This window comes from Aspergillus sclerotioniger (assembly GCF_003184525.1).
Source record: "Aspergillus sclerotioniger CBS 115572 chromosome Unknown BO94scaffold_1, whole genome shotgun sequence".
In the NCBI taxonomy this organism is placed as follows: Eukaryota; Fungi; Ascomycota; class Eurotiomycetes; order Eurotiales; family Aspergillaceae; genus Aspergillus; species Aspergillus sclerotioniger.
In genome coordinates, this window is record NW_020290991.1 from 1,211,389 (window position 1) to 1,234,971 (window position 23,583).

Genomic DNA, 23,583 nt, shown 5'->3' on the forward strand with positions numbered 1-23,583 from the left:
CGATGGCCTTCTTTACAGAGCTCGTTGCATCATCTGACTCATCCTTGATATGACATCGCTTGGGGACAGACACATATCGTCTTTATTCCCGGGACGCGGCGCTTCTACACGACGGCAAGAATGATGGCATTGGACGCGCTTCTGCAGTAACTAATCCTGCAATTCGACGTCGCCTATAACACACAAGGCTCATCGATACGAATTTGATACTATATATACCCTATCTTTCGAAAATGCCATCTGGACGCTACACTACGGAATTACAACAAAGCCGGCTTGCTGACTTGCGATCGAACAAACTCCTCACCCAGACGCACTGAATCAGGAAGATTCTGAGTAGCTGACGAAGCTACGCGAGCTGTCTGGTCTTGTACGGGCTCATGGGTTCTTTCGTGCCTGCTACCGGAACGATAATTCCGTGTGGCACCTTACCGGGGAGAATAAAATGCGATGTTGTGGAAAAGTGGATGAAGAAAGGAAAAGGGAGAATGTTTGATTATATTTTCTGTTCTATGACAGGCTGATTTTCCTTTTCTTCCAGTGTGGCTGTTGAAATCCTCGTCCTGAGTACGGGTCCGACAAAGAGAGGCTATTGGCCTAGGTGAGAGTGATAGGTGGAAGAAAGCTGTTGTCAATGTGAAACTAGAAAGTGTGTGACGAGACACCCTTGACAGTATCAGAAATACATGCTGTGGCTAGTATCGCACTGCCTGCTCGGTATTCTATATATGGTCAGTCATCTGAATCCAATCAAGACCATCGAGTTTATCAGTATTGATCAAACCTCCGGTCCGTGGACCATGTGTCTGGTTTCTATAACTGGCTAAACACCTCTTACTTTACCTTGCTCTAAGTTCGGCAAATCAATGCTGTTTAGTCCGTTACAACTCAATTCGCTCTCTTTGACTACAAAGAGTGGTGCCACTGGAAAAAAGAACCAAGAAGGATCGACTATAACTTTACCTTACTCTGAGTTCGGCAAACTAAGACTGTTCAGCCCGTTACAGATTCTCTAATCAATAGTGGAGACAGATCATGGCTGGCTTTCGGGGTGAGGTACAAGGCTCGAGCTATCCACATCCGCAAATTGATGGACAAACAGGAATGATGTACCAGTACATGGCCCAGCGACTTTATCCCCTTTGTCAATTATTATCGAGAAAATTGGTCGGTGTTACTGCCGATTCTTGACTTTGCTGTGGCGACACTACCCAGCACGGATCTCTCTTCTTCGTCGAAAGGGCCTATGGGTCACGAATGCCAGTCCTTTTACTGGGTGGATCCTCGGCCACCGCAAAGTTGAACGCAATCCGCCAAGAAATGGAGCAACTGGTGAGATGAATGGTATAAATCTGGGAGTTTGTCCACTCAGGCATACTTGAAAACCAGATATAACAGGCCGAGTGGGCTAATAACCACCGCCGAAATAAATCCCTTCAGGTAGGACAACAATTCGATGTAACATCCCAAGAGTGAAAAGAACTCTATTTGGAAATAGTACCTGCTGTGCAAGAAATAAGATGTGGCACCGTAAACCACTTTATTTTGGATATTATGACTTTCATACTGCTCGATGGTCAACTTGACTCGCCGCCATCTCCCGATAAGTTGATGCGGTAGCAGCCCTTGCTTTCTTTCCCCATATCAGAAGAGCAATTGGTAGTGAGTAGATGCAAAAGGCCAAGACGGCGAGCAGGATATGAAGGTTCCGAAGGCCCATGCCGTCAACCCAGGGAGTCAATGCGAAGAGAACGACAACCGAGATCACATTTCGTACGAATACCACACCAACTAGAGTATCACCAATGATCTGGAAAAGAGCTTGGTAAGAATTTCGGGTGCACTAGGTTGTTAACGTAAAATGTGTAATGTACTTACGTCCTGGTAGCAATCCATGAGGTATGACAGCGAGAGACCACCAGCAGATGAAAAGACGAATCCATATATACCGTAGCCGATGGCTAGAACGGACCAGTGAGCACCCTTTAAAGATGGGGATATGTTAGCTTGATCGAAACACTCACTGATTGTCATGACGTACATAAGCGAGTCCAAGGCCAAACATCAGAATCGACCCTGGGCCCAAGATGATCATAGGGAGCAAAAGCCAGAGACGAATCTCGGGCTCGTAAATGCCGCCATTCTTCTTAGAGAGCCAAATGATAGATCTGTCGCTCAAATAGCCCGAAAACGGGAAGCCTAGCAGTCCCCCAATAATAGGTGCCACATTCATCAGGCCAACACCAATCGAACTAAAGTTATAAGGCGGCAAAAGCATATATGTCGCCTGGAGCGATGTCATGACGGCAAACCAGCACAAGGTAGAGCCGTATATAATTGCTGTATATGAAACAGCTGGGAAGGTAAACAGAGTTATGATTGGATACCATGCATGAGACCATATGGACTCGCTAGATGGTGTGACGAAAGCCATTCTCTGGAGGTAGGTTTTTGATTTGAATTCAGGGCAAGGTGCGTCGTATGTTACCACAGATTTGATAATGCCCTTCTTGTCGTCGGACGGACGTTTGGCCTTGGGAGCTCGGGAACTTTCAGGGTATTCTACGGCCGTCACTCGTCGAGCGGCCGGAGAAATATCTTGCGCATCCAAGATGGGGACAAATTTCGACTCCTCGAAGAGGAAGATGACGCAGACTAAGATGATGCCAAAGAAGATCACACACCACCACCATGTCCATCGCCAACCCTGAGACTGCACAATGTATCCCGATGCAACAGGGCCCAAAAATGCACCGATTGACTCGAAAAGCACGAACAAGCCGTTCATTGTACCATGATGATGCACGAAGGAAATGTCTGCCACAGTCATTTGCACAATGACCTCACTAATGGCACCACCCAGACCGGAAACCAGGTTAGCCCCGATATAATTACCGAAAGTATAGACTTCTGCATTCTACACGCAGGACGCCAGTTGGAAAACCGAAGCGAGAATATAGATAGGGCGACGACCGTATTTACGTGCTAGAGGAAGGAGAAAAAAAACATCCAATAGCCAGACCACCATAATTGACCGCCATACCGGCATTAAGATTGTTCACCGTGAAGTTGCATTTGACCCCATGCGGTGAAGCCGATGTCCAATTCCACGAAAGTAAAAAGAATAAATAAGCTGACGATGGTGTAATTGAGGGCCTTCCGTGCCGTCGACCAGTTAAGAGGATCGTCCGGGTCAGTAGAGGGAGTGGGAAAGAGGATCACTCTGGTATTGTGAACTAACTGAGGTCAGTTTTGTACATGTCCACATAGATGACTGATTTACCATCCTCGAGGGCGATTGTCCCCGGAACCCACAAGGGCTCTTCTTCAATCTGGTCACTTGACATGCTAGATGCGTGGAAGTCAAGTTTGCCGTCGCAAGGCCGCGGTAATCGAGATGTAGGATAATGGGTTGGTAGTGGCATTTAAGTTTAACATCATATTGTTCTTCTACACCCCCATCTTTTCCAAGGGCCATTTGGACATGCGGAATCTGCGTCCGAGGAGGGCTTATCTTTGATGGGAGCGGCAGAAAAGAGATCAGAGATAACAGCCAGTTGGAGTATCAAATGCGGGGTTACTTCAGTCCTTAAGCAAGGTTCATAACCACTGGCTATCGCTAACGCTCATTTGTTATCGGGGATTTGGTCAAGGTGCATCATGCTGGGTCAGTTACCGCATGAGGCTTCACATCTCCTCCAATCACAAGGAGACATTGAGTCGGCAGTGTGACATGTGAGGTGTCTAGCGGGAAGCAAGTAGCTGTCCGGCATTTACTAACAGGTATAGATGCCGTCATGATAGAAGGGCCCCGCATACACGCTCGTCTCGCAGGAGACCTGCGCAAAGAGATGGCTCGGTTGGCCTTGCCTAATAGAGAAAGAGCTGCCGACTCTTAGCCCTGGCTCGGACTAGCAATAGTCGCACGCATCATCATCTAGGGTCCAAGAGTGATGTTCATGTTGGCTAGATAAGTGACTATCACCCAATCAGGTTGCTGGGGTTCTTTGTACTTAATGTCTAGGTACCTAAGTAGTGGCCTGATATAGGATTTACTATTTCAAAATCGCACTGCCTCAATTGCTGCGGAATACACTGTATTCTCCGGGTGTCAAGTCACCTATGTAGTGGATCAGAGATTCATCCAAGGTACTTATAGAGAAGCTTGGGTGTACTCTTGCGTCCGATAGTAATGCTTGCGTCTGTTTATTAAGCAGAACATCATCTGAAGGCTATGCGTGAATTGATCGATCGATAATATCCGCTGCCCAGAGACACTTCTCATCCTGAAACCGCGGCGTGATAACCTGGATAGCACATGGGGCACCGTCAACCTCGTCAGGGTGGTCTGCAGTAACGTCAGTCATGTTCAGCAAGAATATCAACCAATCGCCTACAGTCTGGCTGCACTGCATCTCCTGTCGTCATATTTTCAGGGTCTTGCTCCTTTGAAGCTTTATCAAACGGAATGATACACGCCGGATACTATTATTGAAGTTAGTCACACAATTCCCAAGTGAGAACAGAGCTTAATATCCACTTACATCCAACAGGTTCCACATCACCGTATAAGGGGGCCAGGCATAGGTGTCATGACCCACTGCCGTATTCTGAGCACCTGGGGCTAGAATCGCATCCAGTTTCTGCTCCACCCACACTTGACGCCAGGCATCGCTGACGCGCTGTCGAGCGATATGCAATTGTTCAATCTTCTGGAATGGTTCTAGTTCTTGATCAACAGGTAGAGGACCTGAGAACAAAGGATTATCAAACCTTGCCACTGACTTCACAAGTCGCTCGCCGCTAGCCGCAATGTGATTCATGTTTATGCGGGGACCGTAAGTAAAGTACTGGTATGCGAGGCGGGAGGCATATGCCACGGACAACCCATCTTTGTCCTGGTTACCGACACGGATGATGCGATGACCATCCCGAGTCAAGGCCGCGATCGCACGTTCCAATGCCCGCTTGACCGGTGGATGGAGTGGGAAATGCCTGTCTTCGGACAAAACCCCAATTCTCAAGCTTCCTTTCCTCTTCTCAGTTACCCGGAGATCAGATAGCCATGGGATCCCAACAGCCGTCTCGTCGTACTCCCATGCCTGGCCATAACCAACCGCAACCCTCATAAAAAGCTGTAGGTCCTCAATGCTGTGCGCCAATGGACCTGCAGCCGCAGTGAGCCCTGGCAGTCCCTTCATGGACCCACGAGCTTGTCCGCCATATGGGATGCGGTCAGCCGTTGGCTTGAACCCGTAAATTCCACAGCACAGCGACGGAATACGTATAGAGCCTGCAACATCGGTACCCACCCCAAGGATGGATCCTCGAAATGCAATAAGTGCACCCTCGCCGCCGCTGGACCCACCAGCAGTCAAGGATGTGTTGTGCGGGTTGAGAGTGCGTCCAAAAATATTGTTTTCAGAATCCGCTGTCTGACAATCCATCAGCATGTTGGCTGGTAGATTGGAAATCATTAACATACCATGGCGGTTTGAGGGATATTTGTCTTGACATAGAGCACTGCCCCGAGTTGCAGTAGCATTTCCACGAGAGATGAATTTCTTGTTTCTGGTGGATTATTCAGAAACGATACATATCCAATGGTAGACTGCACGCCTTCAACACAAAAACTGTCTTTTAAGCTGATAGGCAGACCGTGCAGCGGACCGATGGGTTTACCCTCGCGCGCTAAATAGGTATCAAGAAAATGTGCTCGGTCGAGGGCCTGCGAAAAGAATGTCTCCGTGAGGCAGGATATCTTCAAAGAACATCTCAAATCAGTCTCTGTTCCTTTGGGCTTAAAGGTTCTACTAACCACCTGCTGTGCAATCGCTGCGCGTTTACAGAATGCCGTGGTGACCGCAAGTGAACTGACCTCGCCCGAGGCTAGCTTGGCTAGGAGCTGCGTGGCTGAGAAATTCTCGGTAATGTCCAACTCAATTTCAGATAATAGACCGCTACGGCGCGGGAGGTCATACTCCAGCAGCCGCGGAGGCACCACCAGAAGATCTGTACTCAGGGTCCATTCTGGAGGAATCTTCTCCTGGCATTCGCGGCGCTTCTGGGCGACCAAGTCTTGCCAGCGGATGGCTAGGGTGTTTCTTTCATTAGCCATTAGAGATGTTGTGCTAGATTAGTTGTCGTTGATAGATCATTACCTAGTGGTATGGTCGGAGATTGCGAGATTTATGTGCCAGAACCCCCCTCTGATGACGTTCTTGTCATCTAGTCCATGCCGCCTGAAGCGAAAAAGTGGGCTGCTAGACTAGGAAATTCTTAAACACTAACAAATCAAACTGACAGGAAAAAGGAAGTGCAAAGAGATGACATCTGATTCGCAAGGGATGGATTCCTTCGGCTGTGCGTGCGGAGAAATTCCTTGGCAATTAGATGGAGCAAGCAGGAAACCTCGGTCGGATGCGGAGACCAAACATGCGTACGGCAACCCATAGTGGCCATCGGGCAAAGCTCTAGCTGGTAGCCGCCGGCAAGTACTCCACATCTATTGATCCGACATCCTCCACCTGGATAATCGCCTCTTGGGATGTGGATATGGTCGCTTTCCTTGTGCTTGGTCTCGCGGAATGGTAGGGACAGTGAGTGATAAACAAAAAAAAAAAAGAATTATAGTGCATCATCCGTGAATCGAACACGGGCCTCATCGATGGCAACGATGAATTCTACCACTAGACCAATGATGCTGAAGCTGCTAACCATTAAGTTATCGGATTCGCTGCTTGATTTTGTCTTCCAATTCATAGTAATTGACTCTTTTTAAGTAGTATTGAGGGCGTTATCATCCAGGATTCGGCACAGGCTGGTATGTATTCCCATTTATGGTTTGTTTATTCCTCATAATCATTCGATACGAATGACTGTTTGACACACGCCAATAATGCCCATCCAAGTAACCTGGATGAATATTGTGAGAATCATGATGAGACTTGTTTAAGGACCAATGATGGTGTAAGTTTTACAGCTAGCCTAATATCTAACGGTGGGGGCTAAGACTTGGCCATCGTTCAAGCTCACAGTCCGCTAGGATCTATGTTGGACTGTGGCAAATCTATGATCTCAATAAATATTTCACCCAATTCCCCCGGATTGATTGATACCTTTGTATGTTTTTCATACACATACAGTCCAGTTAACCCAGTCATACGTACTGACAGCCAGCATTATAAATCAAGCTCCTCAAACAGCCAATGGGCATGCCCTTACCCTTCAGTCTAACCCGAAAAGGCCTCTTCGTCATCATGAGTGACAATGAGTGTTGCTCAGTCAACATACTATATAAATAACCCCAATTCCCAGCCACTGCCCATATAAAGCATTCTCAGGCTGGGAGCATTCATTCCAACATCCACACCTTCACTTGTAGGTTCAGCTTCCAGACACTGTCCTCCCTCATAATGAAACCAACTTCCAGTCCAGATCATGACCGACCTCAACGCCCAGACCGCAGCAGCCAAATCATGGCTCGAGAGCTTCCACCTCTTGAACGATCAGCTCAACCCTGACATCTCCATTCCAGAGTTCTTCACACCCGACTGCGAGTTCCGATTTCCAGGACATCCTCTACTCAAAGGTCAAGAAGCGATCATCAACTTCTTCAAGCAACAATCCACGGTTCTCGAGAGCATGAAACACACCATCGGCCATATTGACGTTCTGCCTGATCGAATTTACCAAGAGGCGAGTATCGAGTACGTCCTCAAACCCGACCCGGAAAAGAAGGTCATCAACATAAATGGCTTCGCCATTTTTGGGAAACGGGTGGATGAGGACAAGATGCGATCTTTCACCGTTTATTTGGATCCAAGCCCTTTGGCGGAGAGGTTGAGAGTTATCAATGCTGGTGTGGAGTGAATGCTATTGGTGCTAGGTAGCGCGGGCGTGCCTCAGGCTTGATAGTCATAGTGTATGATTTGATTTAGTGGCTTCTTAGGTGAAGCATGAGCCTTTGTGCCACTATTAAGTTGTGAATGCAACCATTGAATGATATCGAAGCTGTTTTCACGTGCCTCTTGGATATTTTTCCATAAGGAGGCAGTAGAATCTACTCATTGCTTCACATAAACAACATATCGATTCAACATTAAAATCTAGTCACTCCAACCAACTTCAATATCAGCATATCGTCACACTCAAGGAAAGGAACTGTTGCATAGTGCTTCCCCTTCTAGAGCTGGACCAAAGGCTTATCGGAAACAAGGACACCTATGCTGTGACCAAGAAGCTATGCGAATACATCTGGCTGGCAAGGTATGGCCACTACCACCGTTGAACGCTGATCGAGACTCATTCAATCTACAGAAGCAAATCCGATCAAATTTTTTTGATCAAGTGCGCCCCATATCCACAATATCGACGAATCGACCATGAGAGGAGAACTATAAAGAAATTTCAGTCACAGACGACTTGCTTGCGGCCGTTACTAGACAGAATCAAAGAGCCAGTTGACCCGCCAGCCATAGTATTAAAATACCTTGACGACGACTTGCTCAAAGCCTCTGCTGCAAAATGGCTTACCATACCAGAGATAAAGTACGTGTCCAAAAAGATTCTCGAAGGTCTGAGTGTTCTCCACGATGCTGGATATGTCCACACAGGTATGTCACATGCGTCATAAATTGGAACCCGGCTCAAATATATGAAATAGACATCAAACTCAACAACGTGCTGGTGAATTATGGCCTCGAATCACGCTTCACAGATGTTCAGATATCTGATTTGGAGAGCGCCTCCCACATTGAGTCACAATTTTGCAAAAGTCGGCCTTTCATTGGAACTCCAATTTGGAGAAGCCCTGAAGCCGCGCTTGGTCTACAATGGGGGACACCGACTGATATATGGTCATTTAGCACGATGGTACTCTCTCATCTCACTATTATGGTTCCATTGCTAACCTCCCCCTCTACAAGCTTATATCTATTATATGGGGAAACAACTTCTTCATTTTCAATCCGGGTGTGTCTTGTTTCGACGAGGCATACGGAGTGATAATACTTACAAAGTTTCATATCTATTTTGGACCATTTCCTCCACCATATGCGGATCTGCTCGATGAGAGGGCCTCCAAAATGCTATCTTGGATCCAAGATACCATAACATCCACAGCGATGCGACCATTATTGAGAGCTAGTCGTCGAGAAATATCAGAAGAAGACAGAAGATTTGATCTGAAGGTAATGACACTTGACCCTCGGGACAGGCCTACGGCAAGGCAGCTTTTGAGTGACGAGTGGTTTCATGGGGTTTAAATCTGTAACTAGGGAAAGTGTTAGATTCAGTTACTTTCTAATGTTGCTTGCTTTAAGGACCAGAAACGTTGGATACTTTCAGCATAGGATCACATCATGCCGGGATCTCTTATAGCTAAGACCCTCGCCTTGGGACAACGCTGCTGATAGGCAGTATTCAATGACATGTGCTACTATAGCGAGTCGTCATATGGGCTATTTGAAAGCTCTTGACCCGAACCAAATTATGGAGGTCATTCCTTGACTCTTTATGTCAGCCCCAAAAAGTCAGAATTGGCGCACTCAGTAACAATGACTGCTAAGTTCATTTTCCTAATATAATCCGTCGTTGGAGCTGGGCAGGACAGTAATTCCTAGACAGTCACCTTACGAAATCTGGAGACTGTCCTCGTCCATAATAACCCCATCCTTCACGGACTTTCCCATTTCATCACAGAGTATGTACCGGTTAGGAAGAATCACACTCTCTATGTAATATGGTCCCTCCTTTGCGGTTATTCTGTCGCGGTCACGGACGACGATATGTACCTTATCCGAACTGCAAATCTAGGCCGCTAGATCATTGCCTTAATACACAAGATCATTTTGGGTTTTCTGTGTAGCCTACATTGATTGGAGACGGGCGAAGCTCACTTGACCGAGTAATCTCGTCATATATTCCTACTCTCAAGGCACTGCAGAACGCCCGCACGAGAGCAGCACAGGTACTGCCACTCATAGAGGAAGCCTCATCTCTCTTGGTTGTAACGATGCCCGAAACCCCAGGACATGACCCACTTTCAGGCGTGCGCCGTGAGGCGCAGGGAATCCTCCACGCAGCAGGGCATACATTCCATGTAAAGGAAATGCCGGGGGCCTTCCTTCTACTGCAGACATCCTTTCCGAGCTTCACGATACAGGGATGGTTCACTTCGCCTGTCATGGATACTCAGATCCCACAAACCCTACAGACAGCCATCTCCTCTTACAGAAACGGGGGGAGTCTGGCATGGTACCTGATCAGCTCAAGGTCTCCACACTTCTCGATACAAACGTCGTCTCCCGAGCCTGGATAGCCTATCTATCCGCCTGCTCAACGGCAGAAGTCAAAGACCAGTCATTGAGGAATGAAAGCCTCAAAATCACGAACGGGTTTCTGGCTGCCGGGTTCTCTCACGTTGTCGGCTCCCTGTGGTCGGCAGACGACGAAGTATGCGTCGATATGGCTGCCTCGTTTTACGAGGCCTTGGTGCGGAGGCGTGCCAGCTCGGCAGATCCCAATAAGGCTGTGGCTGAAGCAGTTCGAGACGCTACACTACAAATTCGAGCTTAATATGCAGATAACCCGCGCGCTTGGGCACTGTACATACATATTGGAGCTTGACATTCAGCCCACAGATATTTGAGAACTCATCAGTCGCAATTTCTGTGATTTTTCTGCTTTATAGGACTCTTCTATTGAACGAATCAAACCTGGAAGCTAGTTGTCCACCTGGTTTTCTTTCCCTCCTTTTTTAACACTCTTTAATTCTATTTTCTCCCCAATGCTTGAATTGGCTTTGAGTATTTCAGAGCTGTATGGAGCCCTGGTGTGCCCACCTAAGAAAGGTCACAGGAATACCAGTCAACAATTCACCCCTCCCTGTTTCAGGCTCAGCTCTATATGATTATTCTAAGCACAACTGACTAGGTTGAAGGTATTTGTTGATGAGAATCTAATAAATTCCTCTATTCTATATCTATATAGATGCTCCTCCCCTTTGCATTGCTCCTCAATTAAAACTATTACCATATATCAGAGACTAGACTTCTTATGACACTTTAAGACTCACTGCTTTTTCTGTCGCGACGGAAATTGTCTGTGCTTGCTTCATGTTGGCGTGGACGTGGGTGACGCTGTGCCTAGTTACAGGGGGGATAATGCGGGCTGTTTATAGCCTCGATAGCGGTCGTTTCCGGCAAGGTCCTCACAATCTAGTTGTAATTATTCTTCAATCTCTGATTTTGATGAGGGGATACTTAACTAATTTGTAGAAAACACGCTTATTGAATGTACTGCTTCCTAGGCTTTCTGATCCTGCCCGAAATTCATACTGCTACAGTAATTTGCCCCATATCATTTCGAAATTGGATATGATATACAGAAATTCTCGGATCATTCTACAGCACATGATCGGGTCTTGTCATTTACAGAGCGGGTTTACTTTTTGGTTTATGGGCACACAAAAACATCCTGATACTGATATCAACCAACTACTTGAATGATAAGTCATAACAGTCATTGATATATGGAGAGAAACACGCTCCAGTGCTTACTGACGGCCTGTCTCAGCCAAAAACTTCTCGTATCGCGGCTTACACCTCCGCCGCCAATCCTTACCCCAGATAATCATCGGAGCTCCCATAGCCATGGAAAGAACAACCATAATGCCATAGAATGTAAAGGTCCAGCCGTAGTTGGTACCATCGATGAAATCCTGGACAGTGAAGGAGATCACAAAGTTGATTATAGATGAACAGCATGCCAGTACGATCACCAGTTCACCTGAAATCTGAGACGGGGGCGATTAGCCATCAAGTTCAAGTGTGGCGAATACAGGAAGCTTACCTGTTCAAAGCATTCCATTGCATATGCGGTGGCGATACTGGTGGCGGAGACCTGTTGAGCAATCATGCAACAGAGGCCAACTGCAATGGACATCCATTGGAGGCCTTTGGTGGCACCCCAGCCGTAGACAAAGTAGCCGACCGCAGCGAGGACGATCGAGATGGAATATGACCATAAACGCATTTCGGGCTCCTTATAACCCTTGTTGCGACGCGCTAGGAAGACAACGAGCCAGTCCGACAGTGATCCAATTCCCATCCTTTCATGATATCAGCACTCCTTCATAGCCAAAATGGTTACATGAATACATACCCGATAAAGTTACCAACAAGTGCTGCTAAGAAAATCAAGCCGGCGGAGCCTGCGCTCCAGTTGTAAGGTGCCTCCGTCATGATCTCGGAGATCGTATTGAACGAGACAATGCCGGCGGTGCAGCCAAATGCGAATTGAATACCAGCTAGGAGAATATTCGGGAAGGCAAAAAGAAAAAATGGGCGTCGAAAGTACTGGTACCAGGTTGTATGATCGTCTTTGAAGTAGTGAACTGGAGACATTTTCTGAAGATATGTCCGCGGGGGCATGTCGATTTCCCCAACAGTGTGGCTAGCGACGACCGTGATAGGAGATTCAAACTTAGCATCTTTTTCGTTCGCAGTTGGCGTATCAGACATAGCACGGGCAGCCTCGTCCTCGACTTTGTTGGTTCGAGAAGGTATTTGGCCCGAAAAGCGATACCTCGGAAACATCGTGTCATCAAATGTGAAAATGAATAGAAGTATCAAGACAGCCTGTAAATACTTAGCTCTTCAACAATACGGAAGAAAGAGGTGGGTGTACTGACACAAGCAATTGACACGATAGGCATGCTCCATCTCCAGCCAACTCCATCAGAGATGTAACCACCGCAGATCAAACCAAGAATGGAACCAAGCTGCTGAAAGAAGATGTAGATGGACAGCATTCGGCCGCGTTCATGAGTAAAGAAGACATCGAAGATCTTTCTTCGATCAGCGTATGACCAACAAGCATCTGAAGGACATGACATACCGTGAGCTGGATCAATGCCTGATAGGCCGCAGTTCCAATGCCATTGATAGTCATCATAATGTAGTACTGCGCAACACCCTGGTAGAAGCCACCCCAAATACCACTACCAAGAACGAACAGCAAACTGAGAATGTACACAATTTTGCGTCCATATCTCATTGCTGTGGGAATCCAGATGATGTTGAAGAAGCCCAGCATTAGATAGTTAAGGGCGGAGCCACCGTTCATGTTCGACAGACTCACACCAGTATCATCCGATATTGTTGTCCATGCTGCACCCCAGTTATTCTCACCAAAGGAGTTCACGCACGCATAAGCGGAGATAAGGAAGAGGGTCCAGTATTTCTTATATAGCGACCAATTCTGAGGAAAACGTTAGCAGGGATTTCCGTGAAAAGTCTATGAATTTGTTCGCAACTCACCAGAGGGTCAGCTGAGGAAGATGTGGGCTGAGGGATTAACAGAATATCTTGCTGCCCAGCATGAGCTGCGTCTCTCAAGTCTCCCGTTGCTAGATACGATGTTAGTGACAACCGATGTCGAAGGCATGGGATTACATACCATCAACTAGGTACACTGTCCCTGGAACATCGGTTTCTATATCATCGGAACGAGCCATCTTGACTTGGGAAGTCAATATACAGTCAAGAAGAAAGCCATGAGAGGGGTTGAGCGGTCTTTTAAAGCTGGCTAGTACTAGTATCGGATACCTCTCTGCTAAACCTCCATTCACGGGGTCGTCGAAGCATGAAGCGCCCTTCAAGATCCTTGTTTGGCATCCGATTGGATGACCGTCCCGAGCATATCAGTTTAGCCAAGGACGATAAGAGAGGATGATCATTTGCCTCCTCTCGCCCGCCACTATCCTTGCCGAAGTCTGCGGCAAAAGACTATGTATCGGCTGAATGGATTACATCCGAAGTGATAAGACAGCGGTGGAGATGCGACAGCCACCAAGAGGAAAGGAGAGATAGAGCCATTTTAAGATAAGTGAAAGACCTAAAGGAAGCTCCAAACGAACGGTTATCATATGCGGTTGATATCAACTAAGCCTGCCGAGCCGGAGGTAAATGCGGAGAAGCTGCATGGTATCGCCGGTTGGCAAGGGCCTGGGCATGATACGAAGTAGATATCATCCACACGCGATGATACCGTCACCGTCAGAACCTTGAAGGTGTGTACGGAAATATTCCGGAGAATAACTGGGGCTATTATATCGGGCGACTCTGCAGGCGATGAGTGGAGGATGGACGAGGCGTTGATTGATACGGAGGCTTCAAGGAAGGTCCAACCGGGACGCTAAGCCGTATCAGGAACCCCGCGACGGACCCCGTTTCGGTGCTCATCTTTCCTTGTTGGTTGCTCGTCACTTGTTCCATCTCGGCGGCAGTAGGGACTCCGGACGCAGGTTCAGCCAGAGCCCCATGGTGCCCAATGCTCCCGACTAGCTGTCATTCAGTGGATATTGTCTGATCTATGGGCTCGTTGAAATACGGCCTCAGTGCCCATCCAAGTAGAGATCACTTGCAAAGAACAGTTTCCTTCTCTCCAACGCTGCACAGCACAAACAAAAACATCAGAGACCATGGCGCCCTCCACAGTCACTCATGACTCCACCATCCTTGTTGTAGGAGCAGGGGTCTGGGGCTGTTCCACCGCTTTGCATTTAGCTCGCCGCGGATACAAGCGTGTCACTGTTTTAGATCCCTATACAATCCCATCTGCAATTGCGGCGGGCAATGATATCAACAAAATTATGGAACACAAAGAGCCCAAGGGTATGCCTTTCAATATAATCACTCAATGTTTGTCCAGCTCTGACAATCCAGATAGAGGGTGAAACAAGTCCACGGAGTATTGCGTTCGCGACTTGCACTCGCGCTGCTCTGAAAGCCTGGCATACCGATCCTATTTTCAAGCCATATTTTCATGAAACCGGTCTGATCATATCTGGCCATACCCCGGCACTCATCGATCACATCCGAAAAGACGAAATCGAATCATCCGTTTCAGACTTCGTCAAGCTGGAGACAGCAGAAGACTTCCGGAAGACGATGCCTCCAGGTGTTCTCACTGGCGAATTTCCCGGCTGGAAGGGCTGGCTGAACAAGTCTGGTGCAGGGTGGATCCACGCCAAAAAGGCCATGTTCTCTGCATACACTGAAGCCAAACGCTTAGGCGTCAACTTCATCACTGGCTCTCCCCAAGGAAACGTCGTGTCACTGGTATACGAGAACGAAGACGTGGTTGGGGCCAAAACCTCCGATGGTGTGATTCATCGTGCAGACCAAACTATTCTGGCTGCTGGTGCCGGCAGTGACCGTCTCTTGGACTTCAAGAAACAGCTGCGCCCCACCGCTTGGACGCTCGCTCATATCCAAATGACTCCTGAGGAGGCCAAGCTGTACAAAAACCTACCTGTGCTTTTTAATATCGCAAAGGGGTTCTTCATGGAACCCGATGAGGATAAGAACGAACTCAAGATCTGTGATGAGCACCCCGGGTACTGTAACTTTATTCCAGACCCTGAAAGATCGGGCGAGATCAGAAGCATTCCGTTTGCAAAGCATCAGATTCCTCTTGAAGCTGAAGCTCGTGTCAAGGATTTCCTGCGAGACACAATGCCACATCTTGCCGACCGCCCACTGGCGTTCGCCCGTATCTGCTGGGATGCTGACACGCCTGATCGCGCGTTTTTGATCGACAGGCATCCGGATCACCCTTCGCTATTGGTAGCTGTCGGGGCCTCTGGAAACGGTGCAATGCAAATGCCCACTATTGGAGGATTCATTGTGGATGCGTTGGAAGGTCACTTACAGAAAGAGCTGAAGCATGTTGTTCGGTGGAGACCAGAGACCGCGGTTGACAGAGACTGGAAAGCGACACAGAACCGCTTTGGAGGGCCTGACGCAATCATGGACTTTCAGGAGGTTGGAGAAACCGAATGGACCAAGATCAAGAGCAGGCTGTAGGTGAGCCGTGATGTTTGTGAAATTAGTCCATGGCGAACTGCTGATATACCCACTCATCATAATTGAGATTTTAAATTTGACGTCTTATATTTGTACTGCCATGTGAGCCTGCAGTAGGTAACTAATGGCCAATTTACCTGCTTTAGGTCTTTCTCTGCATATACAGCTGCATGGGTTTCCCCGCACCATCCCTGAATATGAAAGAATTCTCCAGTGTTCATATTTCTCGCTTTATCGGGCAATGAGCTAAGTTAGTATTGATAGTCTTTCGCAAAAACCTAGACTTCACTTCACTGTGGACAGCCAGCTCACCTGATACTCTTTGTTGCCTGATCAGCTTATTCCATCTCTTGTGCCTATATTGCTGTCCAACCTGGTATCCGCGTTTGACCGTCCTGGTAATCTATAGGCACCGAGCCATATGGCAGTTGCGGTGACCAGAATAGTTTGTAGATGCGTAGGGAAACTGCTAGCTCGAGATATCCAAAAACCCACTTCAGAGCAAGACCTAATATTACAGTTTCCCAGATCGAAATTAAACGATTTAATTTGTTAGAAATTGCCAAGATGTACGTACCAACTCCGCGGTGGTGAATCTCACGAACTGGTTGAGTTGTATTACATCAAGGTTACCTTCAAGAAGGAACAACTCCCGGAAGGAGTCAATGGGGAAAGCATTCCGGCATCTTTATACACAATTCCATGATCACGTCTCGACCAAACGAAGCCCAGGCAAATCAATACTAATATCGAGTGGCATGCCTTGATTGGTAATGACACACATAACGTTGAGCTGAGCGAATGATTCTACTACACGAGATAGGCTTCCTGATTAGGCAAAACAAACCGTGTCCCGTCATCTTGATAGGTACCTTCGGCGGCGTTCCTATAGGATGGCTTGTTGTAGTCAAGGGATTCTAATTGGGTCGAGTCAGTAACCAGCTGAGCCTTAGCACCTTCACCTTTATTGCAATAATAGTGCATTCATCCGAACTGAATGCCCAAAAGGAGTTCAAGAAAAGGATAAGGGCGAAGTTCCGTCTAGAATATCTCATATGCAACCTCCGATGTCTCGGAAGAGTCAAAATCACGATTAGGAACATGAAAACCCGAATCGCCAATTTCCCCGGAATCGAAGGGAGGCCAATGCTCCACTGGAGATTAACGGGTAGTTGAATTTAGATCGCTCACATCTAATTCCAATCGCACGATTGTGACAGCTACTAACTAGGTACTTACCGTGGTAGCAGGTAGATAGTTGAAAAAGTGAGGGGAAATCGCAGGCATTTAGCGGAAGGAAGCGGCCGGCGACGGGGGGGGTGATGCGATGGAAGCTTCTTGAAGCATCGCAGCCAAAGGCTGGTCCAGCCCACCTAACTCCTCTTTACCTCGTCTGCCTCCGCACCCTAGCTCTCCTCCTCTTTCTCCTCTCTCTTACCTATCCTCCGCCTGCATCTAGAGCTTCTCCATCTGTGTAACCTTTCGATTCTTCCTTCCCTTCACATTAACCACTCCCTCAAAACCGCCATCATGGCCGAGTCGCAGCGTACGTTCATCTCTCAAGTGGGGGCAGCGGCCTCAGCGGCAGAGTACTGATCGCGCCCACCTCACAGGTCGTCCTCGCGTTTTCTTCGACGTTCAGATCGGTAAACAGAAGACTGGTCGCATTGCTCTTGAATTGGTGAGTTCGCTTTGTTCTTGTCCAGCATTCCCTGTCTTCATTCTTCCCGACCCGGTCAGTACAGCCTTGCTAACTACCCCGCCTGTGCAGTTCAACGATGGTACCGTGCAGTCCCTCCTGTAGAGGAAATACGTGCATAACTCTAACCATGAATAATCAGTTGTCCCCAAGACCGCGGAGAACTTTCGTGCTCTCTGCACTGGTGAAATGGGAATTGGTAGTCAGGGCAAGCCATTGCACTTCAAGGGTATGGTGGTCCAACTCGGCATCTTCAATTTTTCCTTGCCCTCCCCCGCTACGGCGGGCCCGTATGCACAATCGCCATTAGATCGCTAACTTGAACCCACTAATAGGCTCCATCTTCCACCGTGTGATCAAACAGTTCATGATCCAGGGTGGTGACTTCACTGCATTCAACGGCACGGGCGGAGAATCTATCTACGGCGAGAAATTCCCAGACGAGAACTTTGAACTCAAGCATGATCGGCCTTTCCTTCTCTCGATGGCCAACTCCGGTCCCGGCACCAACGGCAGTCAGTTTTTCATTACGACCGTGCCCACCCCCCACCTGGACGGCAAGCACGTGGTCTTTGGTGAGGTGATCAACGGCAAGAGCGTTGTTCGCAAGGTTGAGAACATGTCCACCCAGGCCGACAAGCCTACCACCGACGTAACTGTCGTCGACTGTGGCGAGCTCACCGGTTCCGACTACGACAACGCAGACAAGCAAATCCCCGACAGTACTGGCGATCCTTACGAGGACTTCCCTGATGACCACCAGGGCGAGGAACTGAGTGCCCCAGTTTGCTTCAAGATCGCATCTGAGCTTAAGAACTTCGGAAACACTGCCTTCAAGAGCGGAAACCTCGCTCTCGGTCTTGATAAGTACCAGAAGGGTCTGCGCTACTTGAACGAGTTCCCGGAGCCGGATGAGCAGGACCCCAAGGACTTGGACCCCCAAATGAAGGCGCTCCGCTTCACTCTGCACTCGAACTCATCCCTACTCGCCAACAAGCTTGGTCAATTCAAGAACGGTCAAACCTGGGCTACTTATGCGCTTGAAGTGGCTGCTGCTGCGAACGCCAAGGATGCCGACAAGGCCAAGGCTCACTATCGCCGCGCGGTCGCCTACAGCGGTCTGAAGGAGGAGGACGAGGCTCTTAAGGATCTCCAGGAGGCTTCTCAATTGGCTCCCGGCGATGCTGGTATCACCAACGAGGTTGCCCGGGTCAAGAAGGCTATCAAGGACCGCCAGGCCAAAGAGAGGGCTACGGCTCAGAAGTTCTTCTCATGAGAGACTGACGTCATGATTCATGATTGCATGATTTAATCTTTCCTTATCCAAATTCCCGGCTTTGCATAAAAAAAACCCCTTTACCACCATTGCATCGGCTCCACGGTGCACGAACGGATTTCTTATCGAAGACCTTGTTCATCCTTGGGGGTTAGCAACGCACGGACTTTCCACTTCGCTTTGAGGTAGCTTTCAATACCTTTTAGGTAATGAGGTTCAGCAGACCAGACAGGGCACTCTGTACACATAGGAAGAAATCAAGTCACGTAGAGAGAATGGCGTTATGCGCAGCGCAATCGGGCCCATAAATGTATCAATTGGATATGAACCTGTCTATCTAGTTTTTGTAATCAGGCGACCGTGGCAAACCACCCTCTGTATCGCACATCTTTAAGTTCTACTATCATCGTTTCCCCAGCGCTCTGAGGAATTCCCGTGCTGGCGGTGGCCCTATGTACTACATTGAAGTTTAGAGACGCAGAGAATACTCTAAGGCACTCTGATTGCCGCCATAGAGGGGTAGTTCTCTCCCCAGCAAAAGACATTCACGTAGCATAGTTCATTTTATCTGTCGCATCTATTGGTATCTCATATATACAATTTGATGAAAGTCGTAAACACAATCACAGAGCCAACTAGTTTTTTACTCCATCAACTCCGCGGGTAATTTGAACTCAAAGGTCTGCGCCTGTGGCTCTTTCGCTTCCCCTTGTCCTGGTTGCTCTTTTTTCTCCTTCTTCGGTAGTTGGGTGTTGATCTCGATCGTGACCTAACCAGACAGCCGTTAGCATTGATCGAACTTCTCGGGGATAGCAGAAAGAGAAGCAAGAGCTTTACCACCGCATCCTCACTGCGGTAATCTACACCCACCGGCCCATCATTTTTCAATTCAACCTCCATCATCGCCTGGAAGACCCCGTTTTTAACCCGTTCGGGCTTGTACGATTCGCACAACCGTTGATAAAAGTAGTCATACAGTTTGCGCGCGGTCTCCACATCGGCGGCTTCATGGAAGTCGGGTTTGTTGCCTTTTTTCAAATGGCCATAGAGTGTAAATTGCGATACTGGACTAGACGTCAGTGGCTGGCTGGTTGGCCAATAAATCCTAATCACGGGACGCATACCGCAGAGTACCTCCCCTTCTATATCCTGGACATTCTTCTTCCACTAGAAATAAGAATCTAGTCAGATGTGATATCCCCAGAGCCTGGACTGCTCGCATCTTACAGCCTTGTCGTTCTCATCCGGCCATAGCTTCGCCTTTAATATCCGTCCGATCATTGAGTCGGCATCCTTCTCGGTATCCTCCCTTCCCACGCCGGCCAGGACGAGTATTCCTTGACCGATCGTGGAGATCAGGTGGCCATCCACGGTGACCGAGGCAGACTTGACTCGTTGTAAAACGGCTGGAGTGCGTATTAGTCACTGGTTGCAGGGTCGAGCAAGATTCCTGCGCACCTTTCATGGTGATGTGTACTGGATGGGGCGAGCTTATAGATTCAATGAGACAACGAGGATTGAAGAAAATGAGCTTCGAGAACTGTCAAAAGAATTGTAGCGCTTGCTATGAAATCGGGTTGTCAGTAACTTGGTGATCATCGGACGGACCCCAATGCGGCGGGATACTGAAAACGGGACCACACAGACCCAATGTTCTCAGGATACTAGCGAAACCGGAGGGAGGCCCTGTTCATACTGCTAGGTTAGGGCACAGAGACATCAATCAGATCCAGAGGTATGAAAAAGATACGAGCATCTGCACGATCATGAAAGAATGACTGTCATGATTTGCCTCCACTAACCTGAGACTCGGATGCGATGGGGGCATGACCATGAGCATCGGTGACCGCCTGCCTGTTTAGGCCTCTATCCCAGCTTCTGGACGACCAGACGAAGTATCAGGAGATTCACTCGTCTGAACAGCTTCACATATACAGGCACGCTCCGCGCGTTTGTTGTGAAGAGTTGCCTGGCAACGCGGTTTTAGGGACTTTCCTGTGTGCACGCACTCCTCTCCTCTCCTTCATCATCTTTCCTCTATCCTCGGCCTATCCTCCTCCTCCCCATATCCTCCCCAGCCTTCGAGATTGAGCGACCTGTTCATGGTGAATAGCAGCCATGACGTCTCGAAAAACGCAGCAGGAGATCGACAAGACCTTCAAGAAGGTCGCTGAAGGCATTCAAACGTTCGAGGGCATTTACGAGAAGATCCGATCCACATCGAATATCACCCAACGGGATAAGCTCGAAGAGAACTTGAAGCGGGAGATCAAGAAGCTACAACGATATCGTGATCAAATCAAGTCATGGGCATCAGGAAATGAGGTCAAGGATAAGGGGCCGCTGTTAGAGCAACGCAGGGCCATTGAAACTGTGGGCTATTCGATTCCTGCTGAAGCGCTTACTCGAGGAGGGGCTGCTAACCGACCCATCTCATAGTGCATGGAACAGTTTAAAGCGGTAGAGAAAGAGATGAAGACGAAGGCATATTCGAAAGAAGGACTGTCAGCTGCATCGAGATTAGATCCTAAAGAAAAGGAGAAGGTCGAGACCTGCGACTTCCTATCCAACATGGTGGACGAGCTACAACAGAAGATCGAGGCTATGGAGGCCGAAGAGGAAACACTCCATATGCAAATGAAGAAGGGAAAGAAGGATGTGGCCAAGACGAATCGCCTATCGGACCTCTCGCGGTTAACGGAGCGCCATAAGTGGCATGTCAACAAGTTGGAGCTCTTGCTACGGTCGCTGCAGAATGGCAACCTCGAAACGAGTCAGGTGCTGGACATCAAGGAAAGCATCAAGTACTATGTGGAGGATGGGCACAATCTCGACTACTCTGGAGAGGATGAGACTCTGTATGACGACCTGAATCTGGATAATGAGGCGGAGGTGCAGTTCGGGATGACAGGGGACAACGATCGGGTGTCATCACAAGACACTCAATCAATTCAAGAAGAGGAGTCGGACATCAAACCCAAAGCCAAGGGCGAGAGCGCTGGACTTCGAAGGCCATCCGCGCAGATGAAGTCCCCTCTGCCCGTACTAGCAACACTCCACCCGTCAACCTCCACGAGTGCCGCCTCAGGCATGAAACCTGCACCACCGCCTACCCGCCTACCCGGAGAAACACTCAAGTACGCGTCCGCTGCCGCTGCCGCTGCTGCAAGTGACAAGAACGGGGTGGGCATTGCACCACTTCCGCCACCTCCAGGCGCGAGCCCCGCTTTCCCGGCTGCTGTGCCTGCAAGCAAAGCTTCAGCCACCGCTTCACCGAGTGTTGCATCTGCACAACCTGCATCCAAGGTCACGCCGGCCGTCACGATAGCCGCGGAGGAGCCCGCCGGCCGATCGAAAACGCCCGCCGCCAGTCCCAACGTTGCTGCTGCGAGCACATCACAACACACTATGGAAAAAGTCGAGGCCCCCAGTGCCAAGGAACAACCCGCGACGAATGGTGAGGCGAGCAGGAAGGAAGAGCCCCAGAATAGTGAGGAATCGATCTTCCACCTGCCTCCCGGCCTGCAGGATCTTATCCAGTCTTTCGAGGTCACGAGGTCTCGTGCCTCAGCAAGTGCTGCCAACCCTTCCCCGTCAGTGCAGCGCATGCTTGCCACGTCCCTCACCAACTGTCCAGAGCCTGCCGATGCGGAGAAGCCTCGCCACTACAAGCCTCAGAACCCTTACAATACACCCCTCTACTATCCCCAGGAGCCGCTCGCCATCTTCGATGACCCGCGCCTCTACGAAACAGGGCGCATTGACACCGACACGTTGTTTTACCTTTTCTATTACCGACAAGGCACATACCAGCAGTATCTAGCTGCCAAGGCACTTAAGAACCAGAGCTGGCGCTTCCACAAACAATATCAGACATGGTTCCAACGCCACGAAGAACCTAAGACAATCACGGAGGAATTTGAACAGGGTACATACCGGTTTTTCGACTATGAAAGCACGTGGTAAGTGCAACCTGGTTCTCAAAACTTGATCTCAAGATTCCTTCTCGAGACTTGATTTTCAGTCTAAGACCACGCTAACAAAGTCACAGGATGAACCGTCGCAAGGCTGACTTCAAATTTGTCTACAAATATCTGGAGGACGAATTGTGATCGGCGACACACAAGGTCTTTGTACATGCCTGGTCCGATGAAGATAAGTGGAAAAGTGCCTCGGTCGGTTGGGTTTGCCTTTAGCAGGATGCGCGGAAATATGGGAGTTCAGTTCATCATTGTCCATGCAATTAGTATTGTGTTGCCATCTGTTTACGATTTGTTGTTCATCCAAGTCTTCCTGGAGCATGCAGGGACGAGTCTATGAGACACGGGAGTTCTGTACTGTTCTTACATGGTAGCTGATGGGATGCAGCCATGACTTATCTAGGTAGTGATGCTTGTTATTACCGTACATTGACCATTTGAGATGGAATAATCAAGTCCGGACTTGACTAACTTTTTGTGCCTGTAAGCGGCTGGGGATCCCTGTCGGGCCACAGAGTCAGGTTGAAGAAAGCCCAGAAAGTGGAGATGAAGAAACCAGGGTTCGTTAGTTACGGAAAAGACAAAGAAATTAAAAATAAGCACCCATTGGAAGGAGTGGGTGGTAATCACGTAATTCAATGGTGAAGCCAGGGAAAAAGAAAATAAGGCAGAGACAAAAGTACCAGATCGCACTTGGGTTTCTGGAAAGAAATGGCAATTCTAGATAGCGACCAATGAGGTAGCTCCGTAGCTGCC

At 48.6% G+C, this 23,583-nt stretch overlaps 10 protein-coding genes and 1 non-coding gene across 11 annotated transcripts; 6 read left to right on the forward strand and 5 right to left on the reverse strand.

Annotated features, from left to right (window-relative positions):
• Positions 1–1,561: 1,561 nt before the first annotated feature.
• On the reverse strand, positions 1,562–3,347 carry BO94DRAFT_552162 (sugar transporter; the record flags this gene model as incomplete). Its single annotated transcript, XM_025613582.1, has 6 exons — positions 1,562–1,810; positions 1,879–1,983; positions 2,042–2,917; positions 2,945–2,985; positions 3,063–3,236; positions 3,284–3,347. The coding sequence occupies 6 exons, from the start codon at positions 3,345–3,347 to the stop codon at positions 1,562–1,564; spliced, it is 1,509 nt and encodes a 502-aa protein (XP_025473328.1).
• An 885-nt stretch (positions 3,348–4,232) lies between these two features.
• On the reverse strand, positions 4,233–6,118 carry BO94DRAFT_454040 (general amidase-B; the record flags this gene model as incomplete). The annotated part of the gene is made up of 5 exons (XM_025607591.1): positions 4,233–4,348; positions 4,398–4,485; positions 4,545–5,435; positions 5,486–5,761; positions 5,819–6,118. 5 exons carry the CDS (start codon positions 6,116–6,118, stop codon positions 4,233–4,235), a joined length of 1,671 nt encoding a protein of 556 aa, XP_025473329.1.
• Positions 6,119–6,633: 515 nt separating this feature from the next.
• BO94DRAFT_t28 lies at positions 6,634–6,704 on the reverse strand. The gene has a single exon. It is a non-coding gene; the product is annotated as a tRNA-Gly (tRNA).
• A 657-nt stretch (positions 6,705–7,361) lies between these two features.
• BO94DRAFT_529937 (nuclear transport factor 2 family protein) lies at positions 7,362–8,010 on the forward strand. Its single transcript, XM_025610562.1, has one exon. It carries the CDS (start codon positions 7,441–7,443, stop codon positions 7,870–7,872), a length of 432 nt encoding a protein of 143 aa, XP_025473330.1. The 5' UTR covers positions 7,362–7,440; the 3' UTR covers positions 7,873–8,010.
• Positions 8,011–8,179: 169 nt separating this feature from the next.
• Positions 8,180–9,266, forward strand: BO94DRAFT_453890 (serine/threonine protein kinase; the record flags this gene model as incomplete). The annotated part of the gene is made up of 4 exons (XM_025607582.1): positions 8,180–8,268; positions 8,320–8,615; positions 8,666–8,874; positions 8,928–9,266. Coding segments are annotated over 4 exons (933 nt in total), but the record flags the coding sequence as incomplete, so codon positions are not given.
• Positions 9,267–10,056: 790 nt separating this feature from the next.
• Positions 10,057–10,578, forward strand: BO94DRAFT_592448 (CHAT domain-containing protein; the record flags this gene model as incomplete). The annotated part of the gene is made up of 1 exon (XM_025616145.1): positions 10,057–10,578. Exon 1 carries the CDS (start codon positions 10,168–10,170, stop codon positions 10,576–10,578), a length of 411 nt encoding a protein of 136 aa, XP_025473332.1. The 5' UTR covers positions 10,057–10,167.
• A 979-nt stretch (positions 10,579–11,557) lies between these two features.
• BO94DRAFT_454042 (putative MFS transporter) lies at positions 11,558–13,519 on the reverse strand (the record flags this gene model as incomplete). Its single annotated transcript, XM_025607592.1, has 7 exons — positions 11,558–11,797; positions 11,854–12,112; positions 12,166–12,641; positions 12,695–12,850; positions 12,901–13,263; positions 13,323–13,411; positions 13,462–13,519. 7 exons carry the CDS (start codon positions 13,517–13,519, stop codon positions 11,558–11,560), a joined length of 1,641 nt encoding a protein of 546 aa, XP_025473333.1.
• A 777-nt stretch (positions 13,520–14,296) lies between these two features.
• On the forward strand, positions 14,297–16,118 carry BO94DRAFT_481479 (NAD(P)/FAD-dependent oxidoreductase). Its single transcript, XM_025608862.1, has 2 exons — positions 14,297–14,678; positions 14,734–16,118. The coding sequence occupies exons 1-2, from the start codon at positions 14,486–14,488 to the stop codon at positions 15,870–15,872; spliced, it is 1,332 nt and encodes a 443-aa protein (XP_025473334.1). The 5' UTR covers positions 14,297–14,485; the 3' UTR covers positions 15,873–16,118.
• Positions 16,119–17,732: 1,614 nt separating this feature from the next.
• BO94DRAFT_529942 (uncharacterized protein) lies at positions 17,733–19,037 on the forward strand. Its single transcript, XM_025610563.1, has 2 exons — positions 17,733–17,800; positions 17,907–19,037. Exons 1-2 carry the CDS (start codon positions 17,761–17,763, stop codon positions 18,845–18,847), a joined length of 981 nt encoding a protein of 326 aa, XP_025473335.1. The 5' UTR covers positions 17,733–17,760; the 3' UTR covers positions 18,848–19,037.
• A 440-nt stretch (positions 19,038–19,477) lies between these two features.
• BO94DRAFT_529943 (D-aminoacyl-tRNA deacylase) lies at positions 19,478–20,626 on the reverse strand. The gene is made up of 6 exons (XM_025610564.1): positions 20,495–20,626; positions 20,306–20,411; positions 20,075–20,253; positions 19,972–20,014; positions 19,685–19,911; positions 19,478–19,616 (listed from the first exon to the last, which is right to left on the reverse strand). Exons 2-6 carry the CDS (start codon positions 20,310–20,312, stop codon positions 19,491–19,493), a joined length of 582 nt encoding a protein of 193 aa, XP_025473336.1. The 5' UTR covers positions 20,313–20,411; positions 20,495–20,626; the 3' UTR covers positions 19,478–19,490.
• On the forward strand, positions 20,603–23,379 carry BO94DRAFT_529945 (CCR4-NOT transcription complex, subunit 3). The gene is made up of 3 exons (XM_025610565.1): positions 20,603–21,220; positions 21,287–22,809; positions 22,899–23,379. The coding sequence occupies exons 1-3, from the start codon at positions 20,966–20,968 to the stop codon at positions 22,957–22,959; spliced, it is 1,839 nt and encodes a 612-aa protein (XP_025473337.1). The 5' UTR covers positions 20,603–20,965; the 3' UTR covers positions 22,960–23,379.
• Positions 23,380–23,583: the final 204 nt, after the last annotated feature.

Coding starts and splice junctions, on each gene's coding strand:
- BO94DRAFT_481479 (XM_025608862.1), top strand. CDS start 14,486: ATGGCGCCCTCCACAGTCACTCATGACTCCACCATCCTTGTTGTAGGA. Junction 14,679..14,733: donor GGAACACAAAGAGCCCAAGG/GTATGCCTTTCA, acceptor CAATCCAGATAG/AGGGTGAAACAAGTCCACGG.
- BO94DRAFT_529937 (XM_025610562.1), top strand. CDS start 7,441: ATGACCGACCTCAACGCCCAGACCGCAGCAGCCAAATCATGGCTCGAG.
- BO94DRAFT_529945 (XM_025610565.1), top strand. CDS start 20,966: ATGACGTCTCGAAAAACGCAGCAGGAGATCGACAAGACCTTCAAGAAG. Junction 21,221..21,286: donor AACGCAGGGCCATTGAAACT/GTGGGCTATTCG, acceptor CCCATCTCATAG/TGCATGGAACAGTTTAAAGC. Junction 22,810..22,898: donor TTCGACTATGAAAGCACGTG/GTAAGTGCAACC, acceptor ACAAAGTCACAG/GATGAACCGTCGCAAGGCTG.
- BO94DRAFT_529943 (XM_025610564.1), bottom strand. Junction 20,015..20,074: donor CGGATGAGAACGACAAGGCT/GTAAGATGCGAG, acceptor TCTTATTTCTAG/TGGAAGAAGAATGTCCAGGA. Junction 19,617..19,684: donor ACCGCAGTGAGGATGCGGTG/GTAAAGCTCTTG, acceptor CTGTCTGGTTAG/GTCACGATCGAGATCAACAC.
- BO94DRAFT_529942 (XM_025610563.1), top strand. CDS start 17,761: ATGGGAATTGGTAGTCAGGGCAAGCCATTGCACTTCAAGG. Junction 17,801..17,906: donor CAAGCCATTGCACTTCAAGG/GTATGGTGGTCC, acceptor ACCCACTAATAG/GCTCCATCTTCCACCGTGTG.